General features: G+C 35.3%; 1 protein-coding gene and 1 non-coding gene across 2 annotated transcripts; one reads left to right on the top strand and one right to left on the bottom strand.

Moving 5' to 3' along the window:
• Nucleotides 1-2,182: 2,182 nt before the first annotated feature.
• Nucleotides 2,183-5,946, top strand: arl5c (ADP-ribosylation factor-like 5C). Its single transcript, XM_055051720.1, has 6 exons — nt 2,183-2,336; nt 2,654-2,714; nt 2,798-2,945; nt 3,093-3,176; nt 4,216-4,367; nt 4,454-5,946. The coding sequence occupies exons 1-6, from the start codon at nt 2,291-2,293 to the stop codon at nt 4,500-4,502; spliced, it is 540 nt and encodes a 179-aa protein (XP_054907695.1). The 5' UTR covers nt 2,183-2,290; the 3' UTR covers nt 4,503-5,946.
• A 469-nt stretch (nt 5,947-6,415) lies between these two features.
• trnac-gca (transfer RNA cysteine (anticodon GCA)) lies at nt 6,416-6,487 on the bottom strand. Its single transcript has one exon. It is a non-coding gene; the product is annotated as a tRNA-Cys (tRNA).
• Nucleotides 6,488-10,754: the final 4,267 nt, after the last annotated feature.

Genomic DNA, 10,754 nt, shown 5'->3' with positions numbered 1-10,754 from the left:
ATTGTTTTCTATTGTTGTTGCCTGGATTGCTTTTGTGCATATTCTTAGCAGGAAGATTGGGATATTGATTGTTCATGCTTTGAGAAATAGTTTTGCTTTATTTAGCCCAGTTTACTTATTGGGAGCACTTAATTTATCTTGATTAAAAATCAGAGGATGTTTGTGGTCCGAATTACTATGAAATGTAAATACAGTAATATAAAAAAAAAATAATAAAAAATTGGCACTTTTTGTTCCAGCTCCTACTTTTAGATTTTAAATTACCTTTTTTTTTTCAAAAAGCAAGAAATATTTATTTGTAAGATTATTTGAAATAAATTGCAAATGTGTAAGATAAAGAAGCTAATTTATTATTTGCATATTTACTAAATGTTTCCCTTTCACCTGGACAAATATAAATAAAACTCAATTTTCTAACAAAAGATAGTAATTATTATTTCTAGAGTTATTATTGTTGTTGGTTGCGTGAAGTTATACTTGAAGCAAGAATGTCCAAAGTCTGGGGGCCAATTATGACTTTGTGCGGTCCTTGATGATAAAATAATCTTACAAAGAAATTTTAAAGTAACGGTAAAGGTAACACGTTTCTGTCACTACTTAAATGTTAGAGTTGTGGTAATAAGGGAGGCGATACAATAAAATGCACACCACAACAAATAATAAGAAAAAAAGAAAGACACATGTTCTTTTAACTTTAAAATTTTAAGACAAGCCTCTAATAAAATCCCAATAAAATCACTGAAGTTGTACCGGTGACATAAAAAAAGTTAGTAAAAATCTAAAAGGTCACATGTCATCCAATAAATACAAAATTGTAAATTTGTTTGGGTTGTTGGAAAACACCAATAATCCCAAAAAATATAACAACAGATATTTGGACTGGAGTGAAATTTTACCTTGGAGTTTTAGGAAAAGACGGTAAACTACACTTATATTTAGTTGATTTAGCTTGTTGTAAATGTTGAAAACAATAAAACGTGGTAATCTGTTGGATAACTTTTTATGGAGAACTCTTAGAGGAACTGCAGGTAAACTCCAGGAAATGCCAAGACTGTTCAAAAAGTTTCAGGGGAATTCTCTTTGATATGTTTTTGCTTTCTGTTTGTCAGTTCCTCAAGAACACCATAGGAATAAACAGTATGACTTCCCCTTTCCATATATGGGATGGAATTGTCTTTACGTTGATGGGTTACGTCGGTTCGTCGCTCATTTCGTCGGCTCGACAGAGACGTGAAGGTGCCTTCAGGGACCCTCGGCCAAGCTCTGATACTTAGCTACATAACAAAGTAGTTAAATATTTGACTGCTTGGTCAGATATTTACAGTGCGAGTTTTGGGGGGTGTTTTTTGCACGTTTCTGTTTTTCTTTTTTTTTTGTTAAAAAATGTTATATTACCTTATAAAATTCAAGAAAGAAACAATCCTGTTATAAATACAAACTATCCACCTTGGTATTTCACAATAAAAAGCTAGTAATTCAAACGTTAAGATCTGTTCGAAGCTACATTTTTGAAGAAAATTATTTTAAAAAAGCGACTTAGTGATTGCTGTTGAAGTCAAAAACTTCAATCTTCGTCCCATCTGTCCACCAAAATTTCAAGGAACTGCATGTAAGCTTAAAAATGACTGTTTTTTGGGAAGTATGTCTTTGTTGGTCAGCAACCTTTTATAACAGGTTGAGGTTATAAATGCTCTGGTTGTGTTTTCTGAAAACCCTACCCCAGTGTCTTTCACGAGGCGAGGAGACATTTAAATGACAAGCACTATCATACAGTTTCTGAACTGATTATCTCGATTTAAATTAAGCTAAAGTTAATTTAAATCTACAATTCTCCTTCTTACATCTTTGTGTACATTAAATGAAATCAAAAGCTTACAGTCCTGTCATAACATTTTGACATTCTCAAACTGTAAGCACAATTTATTTTATTTAAAAAAGCACATTTTTTCAACACTAAATTAAAGTTTCATTCGGCGTTACTTACCCAATCATATCATCAAAAATGTGTATTTAAATAGCATTTGATCATATTGTAAGCTTCAGGCTGAGCTGTGTCGTTCACCTGTTTCTGTACCACTATTTCCCACTGCCATTAAACGCATCACTTCAGTGAAACACCGCGGGGGTTTTCAGAGGCGCCTCCCACTATGGCAAAAAGCGAAGCAGAAACCGGTATAAGATGCCGAGGCAAAGCTTCGTGAGTCAGTCAGGTGTTGATTGAAACTCAAGTTTCTCTTCTTCAGGATTTGTTTTGTATTCAGCGCTTCATACATTTCCTAAACATACTATTATGGGGTTCCTGTTGTCCAAGATGATGGCGGTGTTCGGAGATAAAGGTAAAAAAACATTTTTCCATTTTTGTGTTCATATAATCTATCTATTATAATATAACAGATACCATTTTCCATTGTTATTTTGTTGTGATTAAACGTTTTTGGGCGTGGTATATGTTTTTCATGTGTGATTTTGTGAGTCCAAACATTTGAAAGTACTGCTGTACTGTGATACCATCCAGTCTAGTACACATGACGCATCTCTCTACCTTATCTTATCGTATCTTGATCTGTCAAATGTTGAAATGGCAAATGTTGTGCAGCGCATTCAGTCTGAGACTGCAGAAGCTTATTTGACTGCATTTGTTTTTCTCTTGCAGAGCACAAAGTCATCATAGTGGGTTTGGATAATGCTGGTAAAACAACAATCCTCTACCAGTTGTAAGTTATCTCAGTACCTTATGCAGATCCAGTCTGCTCTTAAAGTTGTTTTGGGGCCTAATTTGAAATGTCTACAATTTCAGCTTGACAAAGGAGGCCGTTCACACGTCACCCACCATTGGCAGCAACGTTGAGGAGATCATTGTCCGCAACACTCACTTTATGGTTTGGGACATCGGAGGGCAGGAGAGTCTGAGGGCCAGCTGGTACTCGTACTACTGCAACACAGAGGTACAGCTTTGCTGCGTTTCACAGGTTGAAAATTAACCTTTTGAGTGTCATCCAGGGCAAAACCAAAAGCTGACTGATGGCCTATACTTTACAAGTTATTGCTCCTATATCTGTGATGTAACACATCATAAATGGTTGCCTTTACAGATTGTCATTCTGGTCGTGGACAGCACTGATCGTGAAAGGCTGACTGTGACCAAAGAAGAGCTTCACCGTATGCTTGCACATGAGGTATTGCTTTACTTTAAATCTATGAAATAACTGACGCCTATTTCTTTACATAGCTCCACTGCAATGCCTTAATAACAGGTGTTTGAAAATAACTTCTTTCATATAAATCTAAAATTGTCTTTGTATTTGACTCCTTGACGTAAAGCTATTGTTTACTCTTCGAGTTTATGCCACACATTTGAAACACAGCCCCGCCTTCAGTGAGTGCGTGATTGTGTTGTGAAAGCAGAACCAGTTCTGACAAACCGAACGTGACGAGGAAGTTTCCTTTTCGGCTATCTGAGTCAGCGTCTTAAAATGTTCCACTGAGACAGCTCAATGCTGGCATCTGCGTTTCCACAATTGTGTCCAAATCTTCGTCAATATTTTGCAGATGTAAAAAAACCCCCACAGAATTTCACAATTGTGGTGTTCCCATTAAATAACAAATGGAATTGAAGTCGCATGTGAATAAGCTTGGTCATGTGATATTATAAACAGTTACACGTGATATTCTTTATTCAGCCATGGTGCGAGCACTCATCATCTATCAGCCATCGGAGGAGATGTTTGCGTCTTACTCAGGTGTTTGAGTGGAAATCCCCATATATTTGGGAGTGTCTACTTGAGCCATGTTTTGGAGAAATTGTACTCTGCAATTTTACTGAAGAGCTTTGGATTTGACACGTTTGATTGACACACAACTTTTTATGAACTGTGCGATGCTGTGAGAGCAACAGACATACAAGAAAAACCAAAACAAACCATTGTCCTCCTACTACTTCCTGTCATATTCTTTGTTGTTTTCACCAGTAGTAACATCCTGCTGTTGATCATGTGACTTGTGTGATGTGAAAAAAGTGCTTCCAATGCAGTTTTGTGAAATACATCTATTTCAATGTGGCTGAAAAACCATCCTATACTAGCACAAAAATCAAATTTATTTTTGTAATTTCAATTTCAGCAGTTTCATGATTAATTGAAATGCAGCTACTGTTATTTTTGAGTTAAAATTTTATAACATTCCTCATTGGTTCTTCTCTTGTTTTTTTCCATGTAGGAGCTACAAAATGCTGCCATTCTCGTTCTGGCTAATAAACAAGACATAAAGGGCTCGATGTCAGCAACAGAGATCTCCCAGTGCCTCACGCTCGACTCCATCACAACGCACTCTTGGCATGTACAAGCCTGCTGTGCCCTGACTGGAGAAGGGTGAGTACATACCTCAGTTTAAGCCAGTAATACCAGATTAGTTTTCCACCTCTTATTGAAAGGCTCTTTCCTTTCTCCTCCTGCAGTCTTCCTGCCAGTCTAGACTGGATGAAATCGCACGTTGTGGCAAACTGATGCTCCCTCGGGTGGATCAAACTTGTCTGAAAAGAAAAACTGAGCCAACGTCCGGTGCTAGTCAGTATGTATGATCAGAGTCAGGATGATCTATTGGGCTGGTGTAATTGCATCTCAGGCAGAGCCGACTCACCACTCATGCTTTGTTTTCATATGGGAATCTGCAAAGAGCTGCTTGGATTCCTTCAGAATCACATTGAACAAACGCCTTAAAGGTTTCAGGGCTGGTTTTTGATTGTTGTTATTGAATATCTGTGTCATTGTATCTTTATATTGCAATTGGGATATATTTGATTTTTTTTTTTTTGACAAAAACTATGACTGTATCTTCTTAGAAAGATACATAATAATGTAATCCCTTTATGCATTAATGAAATTTCTCAGGTGTTGTTGTGAGACAACAGCACTCCCCTAGCAAAAATACATGAAAGCCTTTGAAATACGTTTTTAATTAATGCAGTTGCATAAAAAAATCCAATTTGATGAAATTTATTCAGTGAGTAAAATTTGCCTCACCCTAAGACAAAATGACACTTGACACCCCCAATATTTCCTGTAAAGGAAATGCAAATGAAGCTCTACAGAGGTTCATATCCTCTGCAAAGTTAGAAGAACAAGTGAAGATATCATTTCAATTAAGGCTGATGTTTGTCAGTCATTATAATCAATACACTAGGGGAGCTACAAGAAAATAGTTTCTTCCCTAAATAAAAAGCCTAAAATAGCTGAAACTGTGACCACACCCAACATTATCTTACCATTACATCCAGTCAAGATGATGGCACATGTGGCTCACTGTTTAAAAACTCCTTCATTATTAGCAGCACCACTTATTGCCTTAACTGTTAAGCTGCAAACTAATTGCCCTGAATTTATTTTGTCGAGTTTACAACTTGGTGCCAATAAGTTTTAAATCTATACTTTAACAGCAAACCGATAAATAAGATTTGTCAGATTTTGTCTGTTTATAATGTAGATAATCATGAACTCATTTTGACCTTTGACTGTTATTTATTTAATTCTTTAAGTTCTTTCCATTCTTAGAATTTAAAATCTTTTCTAGATAAAGCACTTGATTTTCCAATTTTAGAAGCAACTTTTCATGCACATTTTAGCAGATGCCTGTTATAACAGTTAGCCTCTAATGAAATTAATGTATGTTTACATGATGAGAAATTCCTGTGGCCTCTTCTTTCTCAGTAACTCTGCAACATTGATAAAAAAAAATGCTGAAATCTGAGTTATAAAGGTAAATTTTGTATTTTATCTCACATCTGAAGGTGTTTTTATATGTATCAAAGCTCTCTAGTTTATTCTGTATATTATAGAAAAAAACTATTTCCTGGTCGGGAAAAGGAGCTGGCTGCTAAAGAAAATATGTTATATTTAAAATGTAAATACTGTGTTTTGTCAATTGTTTTTTAAATAAATAACAATATTGCAACTTGCTGTGTGTGAGTTTTGGGGACTACTGTTGGGCATCCACAGTTAACTATACACTATATACTAGATTCATTAGTATATATATATATATATATATAATGTTCAGTTCAATCCCATATATAATGTTCATAAATCCCATATATATATATATATATATATATATATATATATATATATATATATATATATATATATAATATATACATATATACATATATATATATATATATATATATATATAATATATATATATATATATATATATATATATATATATGGAATCCAACTGAACATTTTTCTGAAATTTCTGCAACAAAAAATGAAATAATAATAAATACTATTATTCATTTACAGATAAATGACAGTTATAGCTCTTTTTGAAAGCAGTGCTATTCTGATTACAGCTTGATTATACAATCAATTAAAAAGACACTGTGATTTGTGAAAATACAACAAGAAAAAGCTACCGAAGGGGGCATCCGGATTTGAACCGGAGACCTCTTGATCTGCAGTCAAATGCTCTACCACTGAGCTATACCCCCGTCCGTTCAGTACGGTGGCTAGATGGCTTTTAACAGTTATGGTTACGGATAGAATTGAAACTTTATTTTGTTGTTAATACATGTAGTGTGAACAACAAAGTTCACTTGGTAAATAGATACGTATTTTTCTTTTATATTGATATGGAATTTTGAACTGAGAGCTACACAAACAGTTAAGCTAGTACCTAGCCGGCTAGCAAACTGGCTAGCTGTAAGCGCTAGCTAAAAAAATTGCTATTCCACCTTTAGAAACCAAGACTACATCTACTCAATTTTAATCAAAATATTATATTCTCAAAATAGAGTAGCTCATGTAGAACGGAGTGTAGGATTCTTGAATGTGTTTTTAAAAAACAGATTTAATGGAATACACCGAAGCCATTGTTTGAAAATAATACAATTTCAGCGTGAACTGTATTATTTAGACTGACTGTTGAATCTTTAAGACGCAAATATAATTTTGTCCATTCACCCAGCTATTGTCTTCCACTTATCAGCAGGTTTTAGCGTTAACAAGTCCAAAAGGAAAACCCATACCCAGAAAATTCAGTCAAAGTAACAGTAACAAGTGGCTTTAAAAAGCATAGTAAAACCTAAGCACCTGCGTTTCAGCAGTGTCAAAACTGTAAGAAATCAATTGACGCCTACTTATTTCGCATTGGGTTTAAATTGGGGAAACCCTCACTGCATTTTTGGTGAAAGTTGCCTGATAAAATCACATCAGTGAGTCAGGGAATGGTTGGCATTACAATAAAAGAGCCTGAAGCTGACAAGTCCCTATAATCTCTTCATTGTAGATTTTTTTGAGACTTTGAGTGATGCAGACCAGCTCTTCAATTGAGACTACAACCATCACTGACATCTTGGCTTAAACTGTAACTGCTTCTTTAACGTGTCACAAATAAACAATATCTATCTAGTTCAATTTTGACGTTACTTTTTTTTTTTGATGGAGTTATTTGGTTTTGTTATGAAAATTCACGTTTAACTTCTATATAATCATCACTGGCGCCATATCGGTTTGTGTAATGTTGTGCTCCTCATGGTGCATCTTTGCAGCAAAGCATGAATAGCGTGTGTGTTGTGGAGTCTATCCAAAAATGCTTTTAGTTTGGTTCTTTTTTTATGACCCGACAGAAAGATCAATTGCAAAATATCAGAATTGCTTATACTAATCCGTGAACCTTCTTAAATCTGATTGAGATGCTGTGCATGAATGGCCTCATTAAATAGGCCATATGTGCTCAAAACCTCTCCAATGTGACAAAGATCTGCAAGGAAGTTCTGGTCAAAATTCTTTCAAAATAAATGCAAAAGACTCCTTGTTAGTTGTCTGCGTAAGCCGCTGTGGTTTTCTGTTCTTGCACAGGAGAACAGAAAACATTTTACACATTTATGAGACAATAAAGTGAAACAAGGAGACCTTTCAGTTGGTGTTTAAAAAACATGAGCGATGTTTTCGACATAACAGGGAATATGCAATGTCATTTTTAGCACTGATTATAAACCATGGTTGGCTGGTTTTATAACGTGCATGCTCAATAGATGTCAGATTTATTACTGGATACACAGCTGGTTTGGAAAGAGTGAGGAATCACACAGCTGCTTGTCACGTTTATAATTTTTTATTCTGAAAGTCGCAGTAGTACAAGGCAGCAAAAATGATTCTGGAAAAAAAAGGGGAAGAAACACCTTTCAGGACGTTAACATTATTTTTGTTGACAGGATTTATTACAGTCTTCACTGCTACATCCCAAAAACATCACTGAGGAGGAGAGAAAGGGGTGTAGTTAGTAGAGTCAGAAGCGAGTGAGATTCAGAGGGACGGATGAGACAGCAGCGGGTGGAAGCAGGCTGAAATTTGTTTTTGTAGAGAAAAGAAAGGAGTGGAAGCAGATTTTTTGTGTTTTTGCAGCGTGTAACATGTGGTTCGGTTGGGTGATGCTGTTTTTCTGTCTCTCCCAAACAGAACCGGCCAGAGTTTGGGATCAACAGCTGACAGGTGAGTTGTGAATAGTTTTACTTTCAACTCACTCATGTCCTATTTAGTTTAATGCCCTTCGTTTATTCTAAAATATTTTCCAACGCAAATTAATTCAGTTTAGTATGTAAATACATGAGATCATAGCCAGATGGCTAATTTTCAGGTCGGTGTCAAAGACTTGAAAAAATAATAACAAAAACAATATCGGCAGATGCAATTCTTCTCATAATGCAATGTTTCATTCTAGAAATTCTAAATATTGTAAAATTTCCACAACATTTTGCTTTATCTCATCAGTTCTCAATTTAAGTGTAATTTAGTGTCACTGTTGAAAGTGTTTCCTATTTAAGCGTGCTCCAAACCACAAAACTTCAGTTGGAATCTTTATAAAGGAACAAATGGGCATACCATGACTTTTTCTGTTTTACTCACAAAAGTGAATGAACAAGTTTACAATAAAGGACAGTGTATAAAAAAACAAAAAAAAAAAACTTCCCCACAAGCATGCAACTTAGACTAAGCAACAACCCACAAGCAGTCTGTTGCAAGTTTAAAATTAGATTTGGACCTGCTTTTCTTCTTGCCACTCTGCTGCTTTCTGGCAGAAGAGAAAAATAGCTTAATGGTGCTTTTCTTGATCTTGATCAAAAGGTCTTGTTTTGTGTAAAAGTTGGGAAACAGAGTAAAGATAAATCCTTTTTTCCCCTCTTGTGCTTTAATTAAATAATGATTTCAGCTAAGAAAAAGCTGTCTGTGATGAGGGCAAAGTGTTGTAGACAGAATTAAGCTGAAATGCCGTGGCATTAAAGCTGTAGTATAAAACTTTTATGAAAAATAACTAGTATTTGCTTTATATATTTGTTAAATCTATCACCATGTTGTAACTGTATGAGACAGATAATCTTTGAACAAATTAAGCTCCTCCACTTCCTCCCTGTGCTGCTACTGTTGTGTAAAGAAATGGTCAGAAACAACCAGTCAGAACAAGCAGGAGCATTTTAGAGCTGTAAATCACCCTCATGTATACGCTAATGGTGAAGAAACAACTTACCATTACAGGAAAACTAGACTTTGCACTCGTGGCAGACTCTGTGGACAGGGAGATTTTATCATCACAGAGAACGAGTGGCACAAACACAGGCTTGATTGGCAGTCCTAAGAACTTCCTCCTGGCTCTGATTGGTTGTTTTTAGTTAGCACTGGGAGAAGGCAAAGGAGGTTGATTTTTTTCACAGTTTATCTGACTCATACCATTCTGTCATGACATACTGTCAGTTTCACAACATATCTAAAAAAAATATAGTTTATAAAAGTTACACACTGCAGCTGTAAGGTAATGAGAAATTATGACTGAGATCATGACACTTCTACTGTATCAGGAAAACTGTAGGAAGTCAACAATATTTATTTCTTTCCTGTCTCCTATGCAATTCAACTCTTTAAGAGTTATGTTTTGTAAAAACAACGTTGATCCCAAGAAAGTCGTTGACGCCGACTTATCCGGACTGTAAAAACAGGGAGAGCCAAGCTAAAAAATTAATTGTGCGCCCTGTTATGACCTCAGTTTTTTTTGGCCTCTTGTCTCTTGTTCTGCTTTTAAGTTAGCTAAACAAGAAGTTTGAAAGTGATCCAAACATTTTAGAACGAGGCTGTAATGAAAAATAGAGTGATTTTATAAGTCTAAACTCAGAATGTTGTTATTGTCTTTCATTCCAATATCTGTTCTAATTTAATTGATTTTATGCAGCTTGACCTGTGATGGGAAACACACATGCGATTTGGAGGGAAGAGATAAGTGTGAAAACAATTAAATATATCTGAGAATTTGAAACAGTGTTTGTTTGAGAAATAGTTTTGAGCTGAACATTCTGAACTCATCCGTTTCCCTAATTGGACAATGAAAAACAGAATATGTTGTCTCTTCTCCATGCTGAGCGCTGGATAAATAAAGATATGAGAGAATATCACTTGTTTCTTCCTTGAGAAGACTGGTATAAAAATAAGAGAGTGATGAATGTTATTTGGCTCTTTTCAAGATTCTTTGGTGTCATTTATCAAATGAGTCTCCTTAAAAGTCATTAAAATGTGGTCATTTTTGCTGTGGCGTGTCAGCAGATTGGAGACTGTCCAAAAATTACACAGAGGGCAACAGCAGCAGCACTGTCTTCAAGATTTAATTGGAGTAGAAAGGTTAAGTATCGCTGTACTCCAAATGCAGCCAAAGATGTCAGAAGAAAGTGACATACTTTAGGTGACAACTATTTTGGTGGAAAGCAATTTAAG

Source organism: Poeciliopsis prolifica, unplaced genomic scaffold (assembly GCF_027474105.1).
Source record: "Poeciliopsis prolifica strain line A6 unplaced genomic scaffold, Auburn_PproV2 SCAFFOLD034, whole genome shotgun sequence".
NCBI lineage: Eukaryota > Metazoa > Chordata > Actinopteri > Cyprinodontiformes > Poeciliidae > Poeciliopsis > Poeciliopsis prolifica.
Note: the sequence above shows the minus strand (reverse complement) of the source record. Positions and strands in the feature narration are given on the sequence as shown.